The following is a 24,520-nucleotide window of genomic DNA, read 5'->3' on the forward strand; positions in this document are numbered from 1 at the left end:
ATGCTTAACAAGACACATGTTTCTTATTTCCATCAAACACATCATCACTATCCTAAATCCTCTAACTCCATTCTTCCTCTCTTGATGACCGAACATCACAAGGAAAAAAAATAGAGAGAGCCGTGAGGGAGAGAAAATGAGAACCACCATGACAGAAAATCTTCGGCTCTTGATTTTTTAAAATTCGTAACTCTAATAAAAAAATCTAATCCAGTAAAAGTTTTCATATCTTTCTCCTTTATACGTTGGTGTTATTTTTGTACGGTAGAAGTTGACGGTGATGTAACTCCTCTTTTTCTTGAATTTGGCCAATTGGAGTTTTAAGAGGCACAGACGATTTCTGACGTTTTCTTTTTCATTAGCTCAATCGAAAAATTTTTCCGGAGCTTCGAGTATTTTGATTTCATACGGAGGTAGGGTTTTGGTAATTCTATAATAATTAAATGTAAATTTGATAAGTGAATGTTGGTTTGATTGATCATTAGTTGAGTTTGATTAAGTTTATGTTAAAATTTTGTTGAATTATTGTTGTTGTTTGTGAATTGTGGTTCGGCCATAAAGAACAGCTCAGTTGGGGTCATTTTAATGATTTTGGGGGTTTTTGTAAATGAGAATTGTTGATTAAAATTGAGTGTTGTTTGGGCCTTAATGCCAAGTGTCTAGTGGGGACGGCGATGCGTAACGCTCACTTGACACTATAGGGACGGCTCAGTGAGGACGGCGATGCGTAACGCTCACTGGAGACCGAAAGGAAGGTTCTCCCATGAGGACGGCGATGCATAACGCTCATGAAGGGGACGTTGGATGAGATAAGGACGGCGATACGAAACGCTTATCTCAGGACCAGTGTCGAGAATCGGGCAACAAACCGACACATGAGCTCATGGCCTGTATAGGACTAGATATGCATCGTCCTTGTTTGCGCATACTTGTTGTGATTATGTTTTTATGATTGTGTGTGCTTGTGATTGGATTCTATGTTCTGTAATTGCTCTCTAATTTGTGTTTGTCTTGCATTGTTTGTGCCTATGATTGATTCTGCTTTGTGATTAAGTGATTAAAAGTAAAGAATCTTATTTTTCTTAATTAAAAATTTTGGTTCATATTCGCGAAGGCTCAATATTAAATAAACATAGTATATAATTAAAGGAATAGAGGTTAGTAGCGCTCGGACTTTTAGTACGATTATGAGGTGCTAAAAGTTAGCGTGTTACAATGCACAGCCAGAAACGGCGTTGAGGGCTGCACTATCGTGAAAGGGAAGGTGGAGACGAAGGTGTGCAAGATGGATGGCTGGTGTGTGTGGCGATAGCAAACAGGGAGAGAGGGGGGGAGAGAGGCATCCAGCCGCCCTCACGACGGCTGTTCCTCTATCTTCGTCACTGAACCACCACCGACTTCATACTCGTTGCCGTTGGTCCACCGCTTGTATACGCTTTCCATAAAATTTTTTTTTCCATTAGTTCTGATCAGATGCGAAGGGGGTGAGAGCGGGGATGAGAGAGCAAAAGGTGAGAGCGAGGTCAGAGAGGGAGAACATAGAGTTTTTAAATCTGAAAAAATGTTAAGGGTATTGTGGAAATTAAAAAATATTGAAATAATTTAGATTAAGTTATTTATCTTTAATTTTAGAATATTCTTTTTTTAATAGAATATTCTGTTATTATAGACTTTTTTTAGACGGTAAGGACTTAATTAAAAAAATTAAATGGTATCAGGATCCAATTGAAAAAAAAAAGTATAGAAACCTAATTAAAAATTTGATGAAACTATAAGGAATTGCAAAATAATTAAACTAATATTTAATATAAAATGTATAATGTAACACCCTAACTACCAAAGTTCACGCTTCCGGCTGCGCGACTCTGATAGTTCGGACATTACGACGACACTTATACTATTTAATACTAAAATATGAGCCTGTTTAAAACTTTAAACCGCAATACCGCTTCTAGAAATACTTTCAACCGATAACATACATCCATAAATACCATACATCTTACAAAAGCTCATAAAGAGTACATCCATATATATATACAAATATATATATAAATAATATTACAAACATAAACCAATACAATCCCTATCCCTCTTACAGATTATATCAAGATAAAGGTGAGGGTACAATAAACCATAACTAAAACAAATTAGAGCATCACAACAACAACTAAATAAGCTCTTCGTAACTTCTGCGCCCATATCCTGAAAGGGGAAAAATGTAGGGGGGTGAGAACATCATCCTCGAAAGGGTTCTCAGTAGAGGGTTTTTGGGAATTACTGTAATAGGATACATGAAGATAAACCGTACCAGTGACTAATAACCGTCTTATGCCTCTTTTCAAAAACAATGGTTTACAATAAAAATAAAATCGGAAATCTTTTCTGAAAGAGGAACCGTTCAATTCTCGAAAACATCAAAAGCCTTTCAAAAGGTTTATCTATACTGAACCAAAATAGCCTCCCATATTTTGTTCCAAACCAGAAACACAAAACCGAAATCAACCATCAGTTCATCTCATTCCAACCACGGCCCTAGGCCCAAACAATCCAACCAACAACCAATCACCACAATCCAACAGAGTCCCAGATGCAAACACAGATAGGAAGTTCAAGCACAAACAAACAATTATTACAAGTAGAACAGTTAGCAATTAATCACATAGGCAAACCAAGTATAATATGCACACCCAACCAATGTCACACAAATGCATATGATGCATGCCTGTCCCTAGTGGCTGATGATATCATCTGTCGGTTATATAGCCAACCCGACACGTCCTGGTAGCTAACCATGGACAGAAACACCCCTCGCGGAGCAAGTAGGTTTGAGCTACAACCCCATTGCTACTACCCGCTCAACCCAGAGCCAGTGGAACAACCACTACTGCGGCTACTACCCAGGCGGGTGTTTAACAGCTCAACCTGGAGCGAGTGGAATCACCACTACTACCGCTACTACCCAGGCGTCACAGTCTCTGACCTGGAGCAAGTGGGACGAACCACAACCCTTGCTACTACCCAGGTATCTCAAACATATATTCATTCAATTCCAGCCATGGATCAACATCCATCTCAGCCATCCGGCTTAAATTCATAATTCATAGTCAGCCATACGGCTCATAACTCATTCGGCAATCAGCCATAAATCAATATCATACACAGCCATTCCGGCTCACGGTTCAATCCAAAACCAGTCAATATTCATAATCATATACAGCCATTCCGGCCCATAACAAAACAGCACTTCCACCGTTCAACATCATTAAATTCATAAAACTGGCATTTAAGCCATAAATCACTTTTCTCAAGCCATTTCACTTTGAAATCAAATTTCAACTCTTTACAGCCTTGGCTTTAAAGATCTCATTTTCTCAAATCATCTCAGGCTCATAAGCCACTTTTACTCAGAGTAAGTTCCCTTTTTAAAACAAAGCCGCTCTCGGCATCCTCTTTCCAAGACTTCCAAAACCATGGAAAGTTAAAGATTCAATTTGGGAACAATCAAAATCGCCCATTCCACAATGGGATTTTATAACAAAGTTTCTCGGCAGAGTCCCAAGTCTTTAGGGAAGGTCATCTTACATCAATTCTTTAAAATTCATTGAAACTCTTAAAATCATAGATTCTCGGTTCAAGTAAATAAAACTGAATTTATTATGAAACTGAACCATACAAAATCACAAGTTTCAACCCGGTCCAAAAATCAACTCATTTGAAACGGAACCAGTTCATTTGAATCAAACCGCTTTCAGATTTCTTTTTGGAACCCATTTTTCCAACTCTTTTAAAATGCCTCAAACTTGATTACTCAATCAAAAATCTAGGTTCCTTTAAAAATCACTAAAAACTCCTTTTTATATTGAAATCAATATTATAGCATCATTCTTTCCTTCAGTGATTCAAACGGTAAACATAGTTCAGTTCTAAATAAACCGAACTCAACGTATAAGGTTCATCAAATAAATTAAGCTGGAAAACATAATTATCCTCTTAATAAATCAAATAATACAATTTCTCAAATCCAAATCTTTTAAATAACCTTTCAAACAAGACTTAGATTTTATAGAAATTTCGGCAGCACCTCCCCTAAAACTTGAACTTTTGCCACCCGGTTCGGGTCCCAACTAAACCATTTTCTCATTCCTTTTCAACAGCTCAAACCAGAAATCAATTCAACAGCAAGCTAAATCCAACAGTTGCCTCAGTGGCATATCTCAAGAAAACCATTTCAAAATCAACTCAATATCAACCGATTTAACTCATTTCCAAATCTTTAAAGAATCGGTTCACTAACAAATCATTTATCAAAACCAAATCAATTAAAGCAACCCAGGCTGAATTTCAAGAGTATTCTATCTTTCACATCATCAAAATAATCGACTCAATTCAAACCAATCCTCAACGGATTAAACTCATTTCAAATCTTTAAAGAATTAACTTCAAATATTACATTTCACAAGCCACATAACAATTCAGCCAAACCAACATCCATAGTCATTTGAGTCAATCAAATAATACATAAGGCAGATACAATCACCAAATACACCATATCTCACATCAGTATCCATATGTAATAATTCCAATAATAAACTGTAGTTTTCGGAAAGCGCCCCTACCTCAAAACGCAAAACCATAGCCCAAACGCGTCACAGAATACTTTCCGCCTCGACCCGAAATCAACAATCAAAATCCCGGCAGCCAAAACCTCGGTTCCAAGCCACTTTCGCAACAATCTCAACAACTCTAATCGCAACATACAACAACCGAAACTCAATCGTATAGCAATTAACGCCGCAAAACGTCCGTGTTTGATAATAAAACAGCGATTAAAGGACTCTTCCAAACAAAACGCTTACCGAACTCGAGGGAACCAAGTAGCGGCTGCACCAATGGTGGATTCCGGCAACACCAACTTCACAGCCGGTGACCAGAACGACGGCAACTCGCGGTAAACTCCTGACACAACCAGCCTTAGCAACAACTCTCATGGCCCATGGAGAAATTAACAGGTAAAGAAGCTGAAGCAGGGTTAGAGCTTACCATCATAGAAGACTCAGCGGCTGTTTCCGGCAGCAGAGGTGGCGGCATCGAGGTTTTTCGGCGGCCAAAACAATAGCAACAGCACTAACCCAAAACAGAGCAGAATCTAAATGAGTGGCAAAACCCCAGGACAGTTCCGGTGACACAACAGTAGCATACGGCGAGCCCAGCAGCTTCGGTGATGGATCTTCGGTGATGGTGGAGGAAGGGCGGTGACCTTTCACAGCGGCGAGCCCAGCCTCGCGGCGGCGACGGCAACCCCGTGGCGGCTCCTTTTTTTGCGCACCCTCTCTCTCTGTGCGTGTGGTCAGCAGGGGTGGTAGGGACAGGTTCGACGGCAGAAACCCGACGAGACCAGCGGCGATGTGCCTCCTCCAGGCTTGCGAGCTCGACGGCGGCGATGTAGGGAGGGCAAAGGCAGCGACGCGGCGTGGACGCGGTGGCGACGAAGGCACGGCGGCCCCCGAGCCCGTGACAGCCATCACTCGCGGACCAACCCTCTCCTCGGTTCCGTTCTCCCTGGCGACGGCGCCGATGGTGCGGGGCTGAACTGGAGCGCGATCGGCGGCTCGTGGTGAGTTGCAGTGGACGATGGCGGCGTGGGTGAAGCCCCCTCTCTTTCCCTCAGCTCTCTCAAAAGTTCTGCTCCCCTGTTTTGTGTGTGTGCTTTTCGTTTTTGGGGGGAGAAAGGGACTTGCGGCTGCTGCTGCAGCTTCTGATGGGAAACGGTAACGGGTTAGGGTTTTTAGGGTTAGGGTTTCATTTTCAAAAATTAGGGTTATGGGCATCTTAGTAATTTCACTTAAAATTGGGGATAATATGGTAATTGAAACCCAAATTAAATCCAACACTAGATGTATATAGAAAATACTATTTGCTCATCAATTTTTACAAATTACTTTCAATAAAATGCCCAAATCTAAAAATTAGAAATAATATACTTAATTTCTTCATTTTCCAAAATAGCAGTAATAATATTTAAAATATTACTTATTTAATCTAAATCATATAAAATACTTATTATTTCATAACTATCAACCTTATACTTTAAATATAGAAAATAATCCAATAATTATAAAATTGGATAATAATCATAACTTATCTCAAGTTCAATAAATCAAAACTTGCCTTAATTATCCTTAATAAAATAATCTCTGAAATTAAGGTTATAAATAACTATATGATTTGAGACTTGATCATAATAAGACTTTTCAAAAGTTCTGGGTCTTACATCCTACCCACCTTATAAAAATTTTCGCCCTCGAAAATTGATACAAAATGAAAGAAATTCTATAACAGTTCACCCTTGAACAGATTTAAGGAAGAAACAAAATATCTCAAAATATAATCATATATACAATTTTCAATACTTTGATTGTCATAAGCATAAGGACGTAAAGGTAGGAGTGTGATTGCAGAGCAAACGTTACAAGGTAGGCTCAATGCAAAAGATAACGTGGGTCAATCATGTGATAGAAGGGCAAAGCATCAAAGGCTATAAAATAGGATGGGGTTAAAACGACGTGCTCAACATCCGCACTCTAATCTCACATCAACCTCAAAGCTTCAACTTTCCAACACCATCAAGCACTTTACAATCCCCATACTCGATCACAAGCCTGACAACCGCAAACCCGTTCGCAGGAACAAAACGCCCACAACTCATACGTTGCACACCTACCGCTTCAACTTCCGTATACACATCACGTCTTAAAGAACTAATGTATCGCGTTACTACGTCTACAAGTCGCACGTGATATCAAAACAATTCTCGAGTCTACTCAGAAGGATACAAGATTTAGGAATGAGAGATAAATGTCAACAATAATACTCATAGATTTGAGAGAGGGTATCCAATTTCCAAATAAACAAGGATACTCAAGCAAAGAAGTTTGCTAGAAATAAACCAATTGACCACTCCAAAGATAACCCTTGGATCCAAGAAATTCAATAGGACTAATAAGAAGAGAACCAGCGCCTTAGTTCGAAACAAATTCAAATTGAGTCGAAGAAGTAGGAGATTTACAGAAAGGAATATCTCAAACCCAAGACAAAGCTCACAAAACTCAAGAGCATAATTAAAATACTTTCGAATACATTGTTCTTAAAAGAATCGAAAACTTGTAAAAATATCACTTCGCAGTCTGAAAGAGAAGTTAAACAACAAACATCCTTCAAGAGAGTAACAAAAGCATAAACGTGACTTTACTTCAATACAATTTCATGTTGAAGTAGATTTTGTAGAGTTCCCAAAAACAAGATGCACACAACTTTGGCTAAGAGCTAAAATATTTCCTCAAATATTTTAGAAAGATAATTAGATGCACAACTTAACCAAAAGCAGTTCATAAAAACTCGGAAGTAATCAAATGCTTGTTCAAAATTCTCAAAATTTCATATTCAAACAAGCGTGTATAACATTTATAGCAAGTACAAAAGAGGAAGTTAAACTCTTTTTAGAAAAGAAACTCCGAGATAAAAATTTGCTCACAATTTGGTAAAGGAAATAAGTGGTGCGTTACAAACAAACCGGTTTCCACTAAACAAGGAAACTTTCCAAAACCTCATTTAAAACAGCGTATGCCAACTTTAGATTAACTTCGTCAAAATTTGAACAATGGTTTCAATCTCAATCAAGCAACAGAAAATAAATTCTGTTTAATATTTCTTCAAAGAGAAATCAAAATTCCTTTAAAAGGTTCAGAACAAGACTCCAAAAGTGTTCTTGAAATCACCATCACAGAAGAACATCCAAGAAGATTAAAATGTACTTAAAAGGAGTCAAGCCATAAAAGAAAGAATCTTAAATCAAAATAGTTAAAACAAGATCCACTAGGCTTGAGACATCAAACCAACTTTCAATTGATTCGAAAGAACACAAAAATCATAGAAAAGGACAACGCAATCATTAGTAACTTCTCAAGGATAAATCTTTGACTAAAAACTCTTGTAAAGACAATGAGAGGATAAACGATGCACTATTTTGAAACAAATCAAACTAACTCGCATAAGAATGAGATTCACAAGATTGGAAAAACCAGGATCAATGGTAACGTTCACGAGGTGTAAAAGGGCAGTTAAAAACAAAGCCAATCACGGCACCTATGGAGATGGAAGGCTTAAGAGAAACTTTAGTCCCTTCATAAGAAGAAAGCTATGAGTTCAACATTTTCAAAGAACAACAATGGCATAAACCATGTAGTATGCTAAACCACTCTCAATTCATAATAAGTTAAGTAAAGCTTACCAAACGAAACTCAATCGGGATAAAAATGAAAAATCTTTCCTTTCCAAAATTTTGAAAAATATCCAAATACATAATCAAATGAAGATGTCCATTGGAACTATAGTAAAGTTACTAGAAAGTCAACTTGTATTTTAAGTAGGTGCAGTTCTATAAACCAGTAAAAGCACGGGCGAGGTATGAGAAATAAATAGTTGTTAAACTGTGTAAGAAATCTTCAAAGTTTCACATATAGATAAGTATATATCTATTCCACAGCAATTTTCACAAAAATCTCAAAACTGGCTATAATCACTCTCAAAGAAGAGAAAAACTGAATCAATAATTTCTCAAAGAATGGACTCGGAACAAAGACTTAAAGAGCACAACGCATCAAGACAGTTCAAAAGTATATCAAAGAATACGTGAATCAAGAAGAACTCAAATAGAGAAAGATAGATGCAACAAGGATCTTAAACCAGCATATGCACTTAAGGTCAAACAAGAATGCATATGGATAGAGGAATAGAGTTGAAAAAAATCAAACTACTTTTCAAAAAGGACTAGCAAACAAGAACTTCAAGTTAGGATATAAAAGAACAGGTCAACTCGAACAAAATTCAAGACACACAACTAAATAGCCTCGAGAAATAATTTCTAACGTTCCCAAAATCCGCGATTCGCTTTACTCAAAACTCGTATAACATCTATGATAACCCATCAGTGCTTTCATATACATAATTCACTAGTATTAAGCCGACCAAACTTAATATTAGAAATTATGCAACGCAAGACTAACAGCGTTAATCGATAGACTGTCATGTGCATAAAGCTCTAATTCTCGTCTTTCGACAAGACCTAATACATGACAAACACTCAGAGTATGCAATTGAAGCATAGTCAGTCCATTCTTCAGGCTCTACAGGAAGAACTGCTCTGATACCATAATGTAACACCCTAACTACCAAAGCTCACGCTTCCGGCTGCGCGACTCTGATAGCTCGGATATTACGACGACACTTATGCTATTTAATACTAAAATATGAGCCTGTTTAAAACTTTAAACCGCAATACCGCTTCCAGAAATACTTTCATCCGATAACATACATCCATAAATACCATACATCTTACAAAAGCTCATAAAGAGTACATCCATATATATATATACAAATATATATATATAAATAATATTACAAACATAAACCAATACAATCCCTATCCCTCTTACAGATTATATCAAGATAAAGGCGAGGGTACAATAAACCATAACTAAAACAAATTAGAGCATCACAACAACAATTAAATAAGCTCTTCGTAACTTCTGCGCCCATATCCTGAAAGGGGAAAAATGTAGGGGGGTGAGAACATCATCCTCGAAAGGGTTCTCAGTAGAGGGTTTTTGGGAATTACTGTAATAGGATACATGAAGATAAACCGTACCAGTGACTAATAACCGTCTTATGCCTCTTTTCAAAAACAATGGTTTACAATAAAAATAAAGTCGGAAATCTTTTCTGAAAGGTTTATCTATACTGAACCAAAATAGCCTCCCATATTTTGTTCCAAACCAGAAACACAAAACCGAAATCAACCATCAGTTCATCTCATTCCAACCACGGCCCTAGGCCCAAACAATCCAACCAACAACCAATCACCACAATCCAACAGAGTCCCAGATGCAAACACAGATAGGAAGTTCAAGCACAAACAAACAATTATTACAAGTAGAACAGTTAGCAATTAATCACATAGGCAAACCAAGTATAATATGCACACCCAACCAATGTCACACAAATGCATATGATGCATGCCTGTCCCTAGTGGCTGATGATATCATCTGTCGGTTATATAGCCAACCCGACACGTCCTGGTAGCTAACCATGGACAGAAACACCCCTCGCGGAGCAAGTAGGTTTGAGCTACAACCCCATTGCTACTACCCGCTCAACCCAGAGCCAGTGGAACAACCACTACTGTGGCTACTACCCAGGCGGGTGTTTAACAGCTCAACCTGGAGCGAGTGGAATCACCACTACTACCGCTACTACCCAGGCGTCACAGTCTTTGACCTGGAGCAAGTGGGACGAACCACAACCCTTGCTACTACCCAGGTATCTCAAACATATATTCATTCAATTTCAGCCATGGATCAACATCCATCTCAGCCATCCGGCTTAAATTCATAATTCATAGTCAGCCATACGGCTCATAACTCATTCGGCAATCAGCCATAAATCAATATCATACACAGCCATTCCGGCCCATAACAAAACAACACTTCCACCGTTCAACATCATTAAATTTATAAAACTGGCATTTAAGCCATAAATCACTTTTCTCAAGCCATTTCACTTTGAAATCAAATTTCAACTCTTTACAGCCTTGGCTTTAAAGATCTCATTTTCTCAAATCATCTCAGGCTCATAAGCCACTTTTACTCAGAGTAAGTTCCCTTTTTAAAACAAAGCCGCTCTCGGCATCCTCTTTCCAAGACTTCCAAAACCATGGAAAGTTAAAGATTCAATTTGGGAACAATCAAAATCGCCCATTCCACAATGGGATTTTATAACAAAGTTTCTCGGCAGAGTCCCAAGTCTTTAGGGAAGGTCATCTTACATCAATTCTTTAAAATTCATTGAAACTCTTAAAATCATAGATTCTCGGTTCAAGTAAATAAAACTGAATTTATTATGAAACTGAACCATACAAAATCACAAGTTCCAACCCGGTCCAAAAATCAACTCATTTGAAACGGAACCAGTTTATTTGAATCAAACCGCTTTCAGATTTCTTTTTGGAACCCATTTTTCCAACTCTTTTAAAATGCCTCAAACTTGATTACTCAATCAAAAATCTAGGTTCCTTTAAAAATCACTAAAAACTCCTTTTTATATTGAAATCAATATTATAGCATCATTCTTTCCTTCAGTGATTCAAACGGTAAACATAGTTCAGTTCTAAATAAACCGAACTCAACGTATAAGGTTCATCAAATAAATTAAGCTGGAAAGCATAATTACCCTCTTAATAAATCAAATAATACAATTTCTCAAATCCAAATCTTTTAAATAACCTTTCAAACAAGACTTAGATTTTATAGAAATTTCGGCAGCACCTCCCCTAAAACTTGGACTTTTGCCACCCGGTTCGGGTCCCAACTAAACCGTTTTCTCATTCCTTTTCAACAGCTCAAACCAGAAATCAATTCAACAGCAAGCTAAATCCAACAGTTGCCTCAGTGGCATATCTCAAGAAAACCATTTCAAAATCAACTCAATATCAACCGATTTAACTCATTTCCAAATCTTTAAAGAATCGGTTCACTAACAAATCATTTATCAAAACCAAATCAATTAAAGCAACCCAGGCTGAATTTCAAGAGTATTCTATCTTTCACATCATCAAAATAATCGACTCGATTCAAACCAATCCTCAACGGATTAAACTCATTTCAAATCTTTAAAGAATTAACTTCAAATATTACATTTCACAAGCCACATAACAATTCAGCCAAACCAACATCCATAGTCATTTGAGTCAATCAAATAATACATAAGGCAGATACAATCACCAAATACACCATATCTCACATCAGTATCCATATGTAATAATTCCAATAATAAACTGTAGTTTTCGGAAAGCGCCCCTACCTCAAAACGCAAAACCATAGCCCAAACGCGTCACAGAATACTTTCCGCCTCGACCCGAAATCAACAATCAAAATCCCGGCAGCCAAAACCTCGGTTCCAAGCCACTTTCGCAACAATCTCAACAACTCTAATCGCAACATACAACAACCAAAACTCAATCGTATAGTAATTAACGCCGCAAAACGTCCGTGTATGATAATAAAACAGCGATTAAAGGACTCTTCCAAACAAAACGCTTACCGAACTCGAGGGAACCAAGTAGCGGCTGCACCAATGGTGGATTCCGGCAACACCAACTTCACAGCCGGTGACCAGAACGACAGCAACTCGCGGTAAACTCCTGACACAACCAGCCTTAGCAACAACTCTCATGGCCCATGGAGAAATTAACAGGTAAAGAAGCTGAAGCAGGGTTAGAGCTTACCATCATAGAAGACTCAGCTGCTGTTTCCGACCGCAGAGGTGGCGGCATCGAGGTTTTTCGGCAGCCAAAACAATAGCAACAGCACTAACCCAAAACAGAGCAGAATCTAAATGAGTGGCAAAACCCCAGGACAGTTCCGGCGACACAACAGTAGCATACGGCGAGCCCAGCAGCTTCGGTGATGGATCTTCGGTGATGGTGGAGGAAGGGCGGTGACCTTTCACAGCGGCGAGCCCAGCCTCGCGGCGGCGACGGCAACCCCGCGGCGGCTCCTTTTTTTGCGCACCCTCTTTCTCTGTGCGTGTGGTCAGCAGGGGTGGTAGGGACGGGTTCGACGGCAGAAACCCGACGAGACCAGCGGCGATGTGCCTCCTCCAGGCTCGCGAGCTCGACGGCGGCGATGTAGGGAGGGCGAAGGCAGCGACGCGGCGTGGGCGCGGTGGCGACGAAGGCACGGCGGCCCCCAAGCCCGCGACAGCCATCACTCGCGGACCAACCCTCTCCTCGGTTCCGCTCTCCCTGGCGACGGCGCCGATGGTGTGGGGCTGAACTGGAGCGCGATCGGCGGCTCGTGGTGAGTTGCAGTGGACGATGGCGGCGTGGGTGAAGCCCCCTCTCTTTCCCTCAGCTCTCTCAAAAGTTCTGCTCCCCTGTTTTGTGTGTGTGCTTTTCGTTTTTGGGGGGAGAAAGGGACTTGCGGCTGCTGCTGCAGCTTCTGATGGGAAACGGTAACGGGTTAGGGTTTTTAGGGTTAGGGTTTCATTTTCAAAAATTAGGGTTATGGGCATCTTAGTAATTTCACTTAAAATTGGGGATAATATGGTAATTGAAACCCAAATTAAATCCAACACTAGATGTATATAGAAAATACTATTTGCTCATCAATTTTTACAAATTACTTTCAATAAAATACCCAAATCTAAAAATTAGAAATAATATACTTAATTTCTTCATTTTCCAAAATAGCAGTAATAATATTTAAAATATTACTTATTTAATCTAAATCATATAAAATACTTATTATTTCATAACTATCAACCTTATACTTTAAATATAGAAAATAATCCAATAATTATAAAATTGGATAATAATCATAACTTATCTCAAGTTCATTAAATCAAAACTTGCCTTAATTATCCTTAATAAAATAATTTCTGAAATTAAGGTTATAAATAACTATATGATTTGAGACTTGATCATAATAAGACTTTTCAAAAATTCTGGGTCTTACATATAAAGTTAAATTATGTCTTAGTATTTTATTTGGCTTAAAATAAATATAAATATAAAATAAAAATATTTATTAAAATATTTTTATTTATTAAAAAATATTATTAAAATTTTAATATATGTCTCTAAAAATTTCAGTTTATTTTATTTTATTTTTTAAAAATATTATAAAAATTAAAATTTTAAAATTTTAATTTAATATTTAATCATTAAACACCGTACAAAATCTCAATACGTGATTCTAATTTTAGTCTAGGCACTACCGTAAGGTTTTAGTACTAAGACAAATGCATGTGCGCCATCTGGAAAATGTTGATGATTATTTCCTTAACTCACCTAAGAAAAAAACATAAGCTATCCCCGTGTAAAGTAGTCTTTCCTACTCCTACTAAATGTGTAATGTTGTTAATAAGGCGGGTAAGCTGGTGCTTATTAAATCAGTGCTGAATAGTCTACCGATATATTATCTGAGCCTGTATCGGATGTCAAAGGCAGTTGCGGATAAGTTTATTGCGTTGCAAAGGAGATTTTTGTGGTGTAAGGAGATGGTAGTGATGGTATCCCGCTAGTCACGTGGGAGTTGGTCCAGGCACCAAAAAAGGCGGGGGGCTTGGGGATTGGAGATGCAATGCTTCGAAACACAGCGCTCTTATTTAAATGGTGGTGGCGGTTTTCAAAGGAGGATTGCCCCTTGTGGAAAAAGATTGTTTGCTCCTGCAACAACCTGAACGTTGGTGCAATGTTAGCTAATCAGCAGTTGCCGAAAAAAGGAGGACCTTAGAAAGACATCTGTCATTTGAATATTACAGAGCAAAGGCTAAAGGACAAAATACTTATTGGCTTGGTAAGGGAAGTAAGGAATAGAAGGAGCACCCTATTTTGGGAAGATAACTGGCTGCCAGGTGAGCCCCTAAAACTGACTTTTCCAAGACTCTTTTCTATTTCAAATCAGCAAGATTGTTTGATAGGGGATTGTGGATTTTGGGATGGGCTCGAGTGGATTTGGAATTTCCAGTGGAGAAGAGAGTTATTCCAATGGGAGCTAGAGCTTGTCAACCAGCTCCATGAGAGGCTAAGGATAGTGAAGTTGGCAAATGGCCAAGAGGATCAGCTAGTGTGAAAGTTTGATTGTAAAGGGGTATTCTCTACCAACTCTGTGGTGCAAATTCTACAATCGGAGAGTCTGTCAACTGAGATCACGAGCTACAGCTTTACAAGTTCGGTTTGAAGAGGAGTAGTACCTCTAAGAATTGAGTTTTTTGGATGGTTTGTACTTGTGGGTAGAGTTAATACCAAGGAGAGATTGAGTAGGTTAGGCGTTATTATGCTAACTGATAACATCTGTGTACTTTGTAATAAGGAGGTAGAATTGGTCAGGCATCTATTTCTTCTCTGTGAACTAACATGAAAAGTGTGGTGCAGTTGGTTGCGGTCCGTTGGTGAAGTGTGGGCCACACCTGGCACAATAAAGACACTGTTTGAGAGTTGGGCAGGCTGGCATAAGCAAAAAAGAGAGCAGAAGAGGTGGCTGGCTGGATTCTTTGCAGTGATTTGGAACATTTGGGTAGAACGTAATGCTAGGATCTTCAACAACACGGAAGCAGGTGTTGACTTGGTAATAAAGAGGACAATTTTGAGCTACAATGAATGAACCAATAGTGATCCTTTTGGTTGTTGATGGCACTGCTGGCATCGGCAGGGAAGTTATGTTTTTTCATTTAGTACTTATATTTTGGTTTGTTTGCTCCACTTTACAGTGTTGAGCTTTGTTTGTTCAAAAAAAAATGTGTAATGTTGTTAAGCAGCTTGTCCTGACAAGGACAACTAATTGTGGAGTAAACAAGCTAGTCACAATTTTATTTCACAAGATTGAGGTAGTGTCTATTTACATACTGGGTATCTTGTTAAACTTTTTTTTTTCTTTGAGCATTTTTTCAATATTTCTTTTCATTCTAGTAATAGAGAAAATTATTATTGGTAATTGATAACTAATAATATTATAATAAAATATTTTTTTAGTTTTAATTATTTTATTAGTTCTTATAATTTTATCAAATTTACAATTAAATTATTATATTTTTTAATTAAATTTCTATATTACTTTTAATTTTATAATTAGGTCATTGCTAGTATAAAAAAGTTAGAATTAACTGAATATTTTTTCGCAAATTAAAGATATTTATACTTAAAAATCTAATTAGATCTTTGACCGCATATATTTCGAAAGAAATATTCTATTAATTTTAATATTTTTTATATTAAAAATATTTAATTACAAAATTAAAATTAGTATAAAAACTATAGTTGTCAGAACCGAATCGATAATCGAACCGGTCAGATTACTGGACTATTAGATTATTGGTTCAACCGGTGGGTCACGGGTTGAACCGATTGACCCGATCCTACGTAAATAAAAAACAAAACATAGTTAAAAATTTAAAATTAAAATTTAAAATACATATTTTTACTAATACTTTAAAAATATCTAACTATTCTAAAACAATATGGAATAGAAACAATAAGTATTTTGTTAATTTTACTCTATCATAAATATTTTTATTTTGTTTTTATATTAAAATAACTATTATTTTCGAATTTGAATAATTTATTAATTAGTTTATATCTATTATACTATTATATACTACAAGTATTTATTGAAAAATAATATTAATAGTTATTATATAATTATGAAAAAAATAAGTGAGTTTATAATTATTGTTAAATAAAAATATAATTAATTTAAGAATGAGTGAGTTTATAATTAAAATTAAAATAAATTATTTACTGAAAGATATTTATATGTATTTTAATTTGTATATATATATATATATATATATATATATATAACAAGAAAGTTAGCATGGTGGTTGTGACAACCACTTCTTTCATTGGGGATGGGGTTTGAATCCCATCTCTTTCATTTTGAAGAAATTTTAAAATTGAAGCGATTCGGTCGAATCGGTCTTTACCGAGTTTGAGTAATTTTTATTAGTTCATTCCGAATTTAACCACTTTGCATCGATTTTTTATTTTATGCGGTCCAATTATTGGACCGGACCTGTATAGAGTCTAGTTCATTAGTTTTTTATTGAACTGGTCGGTCCAATTCGATTTTAATAACAATGATAAAAATTTAATTAAAAAAATAAAAATTTAATTAAAAATTTATAAAATTATAAAAACTATTAGAATAATTAAACTTATTTTTATTTATTTAATTTTGTTCCTAAAATATTTTAGATAGAGTTAATATCTCACGGTAATTTTTAAGGTATAAAATTGTTATTTCAGTAAGGGAATGGAAAAAATGCTATAAGAGAAACATAAACAATAAAAAAGATTAAATTTATTTGTCATAAATACGTTATACACAAACTATTAGACACCAGAATATATTTTTTAAGTACCCTATCCAATGTAGTTTGTAGCAGATTGAGTTTGTAATTTTTTTTTTTTTCAACAACGTCAAAAAATACTTCGAACAATTATCATACTTTATTACTATTAATTGATGAGTGAGGCTAATTAAGAGACCAGTATGATCCTATTTATAAAATTGAAACCTAAAATCAAGAATTTAAGGAAAAACAAGTAACTGTTGTGGCGAGAATAGAATAAGAATAAATGTCTATTATGGATAATTTATTTGTCTATATTGAGAGAAATAAGTTCTTAGAATAAAGCAAAATAAATGAGGTTTAAAAAGTAAATTTTGTACGTCTATAAAAGCATGAACTGAAGCACGATAATACATATAGCAAAAACAATTCATTCTCTTTTATGTTGCAACTATTCTAAATACTCTTCTCTCACTCTCTATATTAGTAAATATATTAATGATATTTATTATATTGAGATAGTAATGGTGGTGAATATTACTACTAAAGTTATCTATTTATGTTTCTTTATTTTATATTTATTACCTCTTCCTTATTTATTTATTTATTTTACAACACGTTATTAGTACGAGACTCTAATAAAATTTTAAGAAGACTCAAGTAATAAATTTTCATTATGTCGAAACTCTCTCATCTTGAATTTAATACTCTTGATATATCTGGAAACAATTATTTATCATAGATATTAGATGCTGAAATCCATCTTGATTCAATGGATCTTGGAGATACCATTAAGATTGAAAATAATGCATCTCACAAGGATAAAGTCAAAGTCATGATCTTCCTTCGTCGTCATCTTGATGAGGAATTGAAAAATGAATATCTCACATTAAAAGACCTTGCAGATCTGTGGAAAGACCTGAAGAAAGGTATAATCATCAAAAGACAGTGATACTTCCTCAAACCCGATATGAATGGACGCACTTGCGTCTACAGGATTTTAAATCCATAAATGAATATAATTCAGCAATGTTTCAAATCACCTCACGAATAAAATTATGTGGGAAAAAGATAACTGATAATAATATGTTAGAGAAAACTTTCTTGACCTTCCATACCTCGAATGTGCTCATGCAGCAGCAGTATCGAGAAAAAGAATTTAAAAAATATTCTGAATTAATTTCTTACTTTCTTGTTGCTGAACGCAATAACGAGTTGCTCTTAAAAAATCATGAAGCGCGCCCAGCTGGTGCCGCCCCATTTTCTAAAGCAAATGTGGCAAATCATTGCCCAGAAAAGGTAAATGGCAAGGTTGTAGTAAAAAGAAAAATTATAAAAGGAAGAAGAATTATGTTCATAAGAAAGGATCTCACCAGAAGTGGGATAAAGAAAGAAATATTGGACAAAATAAATCAAAATAGGATAAATATTTTCGTTGTGGTGGAAAGGGCCATTGGTCGCATACCTGTCGTACCCCAAGGCACCTAGTCGATCTTTATCAAGTATCTTTGAAAAAAGACGACAAAGAAAAGGAAACAAACTTTGTTTCAAATAATGCTAAAAATTACACTACTCATTATGATGTATATGATTTCTTTGAGGATCCTATGAAGGAAATATTAGTCATTTGATCAATGATAGAATAGTTTAATATGTGTGTTTGTTAAGTATTCATGTAAATAAATAATGTAAAAAACTTTTTGTTAAGTTTTATTTTCTATGCATTTGAATTTCAAATACGATGAATATAAAATATTTATGAATTTTAAAATTACTGAATGTGTCAAGGTAATAATAAAATTTTTAATATATACAATACTTCTTAGAAAAATATTTTCAATCAAGAAAATAATTTTACTGCATAAATATTTCTACTCATTTTATTATTATTATTTGTCTTTGAAGAAAATGACAAGGATATATAATGAAGATATTGCGGATAGTGCAAGTTCGCACACCATTCTCAAAAGTAATATATACTTTACTCATCTTGTGCCAAAAAAAGAATATGTTAATACTATTATTAGCTCAGGTAATGTGATAGAAAGCTCCGGAAGAGCTATAATTTTATTTTCCGGAGAAACAAAATTCATAATAAATAAGGCACTATTGTCTAGTAAGTCTCTCATGAACTTATTGAGTTTCAAAGATATTCGCCGAAATGGATATCATATTGAAACAATGAATGAGGGAAATCATGAGTATTTATGTATCACACAACTCATGATTCAAATAAAAAAGTTATATTAGAAAAGTTATCCTCACTCTCATCTGCGTTATATTATACCAAGATTAGTGTAATTGAATCACATGCTATTGTAAACCAGAAGTTTACTAACCCAAATGAATTCATAACTTGGCACAACTGATTGGATCATCCAGGAACAACCATGATGTGGAAAATTATTGAAAACTCCTATGAACATTCACTAAAGAACTAAAAGATTCTTAAATCTAGTGAATTTTGTTGTGCTGCATATTCTTAAGGAAAGCTAATTTTAAAGCCATCACCAGTAAAGATTGGATTTGAGTCTCCTGAATTCCTAGAAAGGATTCAAGACATTATATGTGGACCTATTCATCCACCATGTGGATCTTTTAGATATTTTATGGTCCTAATAGACGCATCTTCGAGATGGTCACATGTGTGCTTGTTGTCTTCTCGCAATCTGGCGTTTGCGAGATTACTTGCTCAAATTATTCGGTTAAAAGCACAATTTTTAGAAAACCCAATCAAAGTAATTCGTCTTGATAATGCTGGTGAATTTACTTCTCAAGCCTTTGAAACTTATTGTATGGCTACTGGAATAAGTGTTGAACATCCAGTAGCTCATGTTTACACACAAAATGGGTTAGTAGAATCACTTATTAAACACCTCCAATTAATTGCTAGACCCTTACTTATGAGTACAAATCTCGCAATCTCGGCTTGAGGAATGCTATTTTACATGCCGCAGCACTTATTCATTTGAGGCCAACAAGTTACCATCAGTTCTCTCCTATACAATTAGCTTTTGGCCAGCAGCCAAATGTTTTCCTTTTAAGAATATTTGGGTGTGCAATATATATTCTCATTGCACCACCTTCTCGCACCAAAATAGGACCCCAAAGAAAATTGGAGATATATGTTGGATATGATTCTTCCTCTATAGTAAGGTATCTTGAGATACAAATTGGGTATGTATTTAAAGTCCGATTTGCGGATTATCATTTTGATGAATTAAAATTTTTAACATTAGGGAGAGAGAATAAGCTTCCTGAAAAAGAACTTAATTGGAATGCATCATCCTTGATGTATTTAGATCCTCGATCAGGACAATGTGAACTAGAAGTTCAAAAGATTATACATTTGCAAAGAATAGCAAATAAATTGCCTGATGCATTTTTCAATACAAATAGGATAATCAAATCTTATATACCAGCAGAAAATGCCCCAATTCGAATTGATGTCCCAGTTGGACAAATAGCCACTGAAACAAATTCATGCCAAAAGCGTGGCAGGCCTGTCGGTTCCAAAGACAAAAATTCTCGAAAAAGAAAAGAGGTAAATACTATTCCTATTGAAAAAGACATAGTAAAGACACCTACAGTTGTCTAAAATTCTGATATAGTTTTAACGCCAAAGGTGTTCAGGTACCTGAAAATTGTGAAAATGACGATATCTCAATAAATTATGTCTTTACAGGAGAAAAATGGGACCGAAATAAGACAATTGTCGATGAAATATTTGCATATAACGTGGCATTAAATATCATGCATGAAAGTGAGGATCTTGAGTAAAAAACAGTCGAAGAATGTCGACAAAGAAATGATTGGCCAAAATGGGAAGAAGTCATGAAGGCTGAGTTAGACTCACTTGTAAAATATGAAGTCTTTGGACCTGTAGTTCATACACTAGAAGATGTAAAACCTGTTGGATACAGGTGGGTATTTGTGAGAAAATGAAATGAGAAAAATGAAGTTGTATGCTATAAAGCTCGACTTCTGGCACAAGGTTTTTCACAAAAGTCCGGTATAGATTATGAAGAAACATATTCCCCTATAGTGGATGCAATAACATTGTATTATTTGGTCAGTTTATCTGCATATCGTAAACTACATATGCATTTAATGGATATGGTAACAGCCTATTTATACGGTTATTAGATCGTGATATCTATATGAAAGTCCCTGAAGGACTAAAGATATTTAAACCATCCAATGAATATTCGCATGGATTATATTTAATCAAATTGCAAAGATCCTTATATGGTCTAAAACAATCTAGACGAATGTGGTATAATCGTCTTACTGAGTATCTAGCCAAAAATAGATTCAAGAATGATGATATCTATCCATGTGTCTTCATAAAGAAATTTGCATATGGATTCATTATAATTGCTGTGTACGTTGATGATTTAAATATCATTGGAACTCTTGAAGAGATTCCAACAATTATAAAAACTCTGAAAGAAGAGTTTGAGATGAAAGATCTTGGAAAGACTAAATTTTGTCTCGACCTGCAGATCGAGCATACAAAAAATGGGATCTTTATTCATCAAACAACATACACAGAAAAGATCTTAAAGAGATTTTATATGGATAAGTCATAAGTCACATCCATTAAGTACCCCAATTATTGTAAGGCCTTTGGATGTGGAAAAGGATCAATTCCGTCCTAAAGAAGAAAATGAAGATATCATTGGTCCTGAAGTAGTATATCTTAGTGTCATTGGAGCGCTAATGTATCTTGCTAGTAATACACGACCCGATATATCATTTGCTGTGAATTTACTAGCAAGGTATAGTTCCTCTCTAACCAGAAGACATTGGAATGGAATTAAACAAAATTTTCGATATCTTCATGAAACGGTTGATATGGGATTGTTTTATCCATATGGATCCAAGTCATAATTAGTTGGCTATGCTGATGCTGGATACTCGTCTGATCCATATAAAAGGAGATCTCAAATATGATACCTATTCACATATGGTGATACAACTATATCATGGAGATCTATGAAATAGGCGATAGCGGCAACCTCCTCTAATCATGCTGAAATACTAGTGATACATGAAGCAAGTTGCGAGTGTTTTTGGCTCAGGAGTTTGATCAAATATATTTTGTTATCATGTGGACTAATTGATCATAAGATAGCTCCAACTGTCCTATTTGAAGATAATACAGAATGCATTGCTCAACTTAAGGGTGAATACATCAAAGGTGACAGAACAAAGCATATTTCTTCCAAATTCTTCTTCACTCATGATCTCCAAAATCAAGGAAAATTGATGTCCAACAGATCCGCTCAAGTGATAATCTGGTAGATTTATTTACAAAGTCACTCCCGAAATTCTCCTTTGAAAAATTAGTACATCATATTAGGATACACCGATTTCGAGATATTAAATGATGTCAACCAAAAGGGAAAACTGTACTCTTTTTCCCTTCGTCAGGTTTTTTCCCATTGGATTTTTCTTAACAAGGTTTTTAATGAGGCAGTTCTCATCACAAAGGATTTTGTACTCTTTTTCCTTCACTAAAGTTTTTTCCTCATTTGATTTTTCTTTAGTAATGTTTTAACGAGGCATAATCCTAAATGGACATTCAAGGGGGAGTGTTATGGCGAGGATAGGATAAGAATGGATGCACATTTATGGGCAACTCATTTTTCTATGTTGAGAGGAACAAGTCTTTAGAATGAAGCAAAATAAATGAGGTTTGAAAAGCAAACTTTGTACGCCTATAAAAACATGAACTAAGACAAAGGATAATACACATGGGAAAAATAATCTCTCTCTTTCTTTATGTTTCAACTATTCTAAATACTCTTCTCTCACTCTTTATATATTAGTAAATGGTGAATTATATGGTAAAGACTAAATATGTAAGTTTACAGATTTTTCCTTTAATAGAATGAAAGAGAGATTAATAAAGGTAGGACCCCCACGTTTTAAATAATAATAAAATAATAAAAAAAACTATAAAAAGAATTATATTCTCTTTTTATACCATTTTAATCTGTACAGGAAAAATTTATAGCATGTAGCAATAGCAACTAAAATTGATTAATAGCAAGTGTTGAGGTTCGTATTTCGTTTTGCTTATGTAATAATTTATTGATTAATAATAAATTTTTAAATAAAATTTAAATTTGTGATAAATTAATTTTTAATTTATTAAATTAAAAAATATTATAAAAAAATTTATAAAAATAATCAAATAAATAAATCCGTGATAATTGACTAATAAAGTGAAGGAAGACGTGGCTAGCATAAAGGCTTAAAATACGAAAAGTCTGTATTTTGGACAGGCTGGTAGAGGGATACATATTTATGTAAGGGATATATAGTTGTCCAATTTATTAAAAAGAGATAAAAATTAATATTTAAATTAAAAATATAAAAATAAATAATTTTTTAATATTTAAAATTTATCATAAAAAATAAGTTTAGAAATTTCGATTTATACACTCTAAAAAATTTGTCTTTATATAAACTACCAAAGGAGTAAAAAGAGGTGTCTACTATCTACTATCATGTATTCCAAAATTATTTAGTCATCAATTTTATAATTTTAAATGTGTTAAAAAATAATTTATATTAAACAAAAATATAACAACAAATTAGAACAAAATTTGGATGTCTATTAAAAGTATTTTGTGCGTAATTATACTATTTTTAATGTGTTAAAAATTATTCATGTTAGGTACAAAAAACACAAATTTAAACAAATTTTTTGTGTGCCAAAAATATTTTATGTACTGTTTTATTATTTTCGATATGTTATGAATATATGTAAAATAATAAAAAAAATCTTGTCTCCTTTAAAATTGGAAATATGCTTAATGCAAAAAAAAAAAATAATAATAAAACGTTTGATTTTAACAGTCAGTAAAAAATGATATTTAAAGCATAAATAGCAATTTTGTTAACCAATATACTGTATCTCGCCAATTATATAACCCTAACAAGTTAGCATGATTTTTTGTCAACAAAAAATTCTAAAACTTCAATTCTAAATTCTAAATTTGAAATCTTAAATTTTAACCGTTAAATCTTAACTGTAAATCCTAAATCACAAATTCTACAGCATAAACCTTAAGTTTTTTACTCCAAACCTTAAGCACTAAGCCCACAACTTAAATTCTAAACCCTAAGCCATGAATTCTAAAACTAAATTGTTGTTCCTAATGAGTATCTCTCTGTCCTTGTTGTTAACAATAAAGCATGATATAGGAATTTATTGTCCAGTGTTTATGTTTATGCTTGACTTGCCAAACTTGATTCTCTGTCTATATCCATGTCTCAAACTCACGTCCTCCTATACATGGCCGACCTAAGTAACACAAGTTTACTGCCTTGATTTACTACACTTACTGCCGCAACCCCAAATTATAATCCCAAACTATAATCCAGGACAGAATACCTTTACAAAACCACACACAAACCAACACAACACTAAACAGACCAGAATAATTTTTTTTTATTATTATTATTAGCTACAAAACCATAATATTAAACAAACCAGAATAATTTAATTATTATCTGCAAAAAATAATTTTCTTATTAGCATCACCAATAACAATAATATCAAATTAACATCTTAATATATTTATTAATAACACCAACTATG

At 34.7% G+C, this 24,520-nt stretch overlaps 2 protein-coding genes across 3 annotated transcripts; both read right to left on the reverse strand.

The window, feature by feature from the left end:
- Positions 1 to 1,989: 1,989 nt before the first annotated feature.
- Positions 1,990 to 5,916, reverse strand: LOC112765882 (uncharacterized). 2 transcript variants are annotated; one of them, XM_072223237.1, is made up of 4 exons: positions 5,041 to 5,916; positions 4,857 to 4,956; positions 4,617 to 4,743; positions 1,990 to 2,202 (listed from the first exon to the last, which is right to left on the reverse strand). In XM_072223237.1, the coding sequence occupies exon 1, from the start codon at positions 5,826 to 5,828 to the stop codon at positions 5,043 to 5,045; it is 786 nt and encodes a 261-aa protein (XP_072079338.1). In that variant the 5' UTR covers positions 5,829 to 5,916; the 3' UTR covers positions 1,990 to 2,202; positions 4,617 to 4,743; positions 4,857 to 4,956; positions 5,041 to 5,042. The 2 variants fall into 2 exon arrangements, with proteins under 2 accessions (XP_072079338.1, XP_072079337.1); XM_072223236.1 differs by having other exon boundaries at positions 4,857 to 5,916.
- A 3,424-nt stretch (positions 5,917 to 9,340) lies between these two features.
- LOC140180681 (uncharacterized) lies at positions 9,341 to 13,125 on the reverse strand. The gene is made up of 4 exons (XM_072221953.1): positions 12,338 to 13,125; positions 12,154 to 12,253; positions 11,914 to 12,040; positions 9,341 to 9,597 (listed from the first exon to the last, which is right to left on the reverse strand). Exon 1 carries the CDS (start codon positions 13,123 to 13,125, stop codon positions 12,340 to 12,342), a length of 786 nt encoding a protein of 261 aa, XP_072078054.1. The 3' UTR covers positions 9,341 to 9,597; positions 11,914 to 12,040; positions 12,154 to 12,253; positions 12,338 to 12,339.
- Between the last annotated feature and the right edge of the window lie 11,395 nt (positions 13,126 to 24,520).

The sequence above is a fragment of the Arachis hypogaea genome, chromosome 17, assembly GCF_003086295.3.
Source record: "Arachis hypogaea cultivar Tifrunner chromosome 17, arahy.Tifrunner.gnm2.J5K5, whole genome shotgun sequence".
Taxonomy (NCBI): domain Eukaryota; kingdom Viridiplantae; phylum Streptophyta; class Magnoliopsida; order Fabales; family Fabaceae; genus Arachis; species Arachis hypogaea.

Coding starts and splice junctions, on each gene's coding strand:
- LOC112765882 (XM_072223237.1), bottom strand. CDS start 5,828: ATGCCCATAACCCTAATTTTTGAAAATGAAACCCTAACCCTAAAAACC.
- LOC140180681 (XM_072221953.1), bottom strand. CDS start 13,125: ATGCCCATAACCCTAATTTTTGAAAATGAAACCCTAACCCTAAAAACC.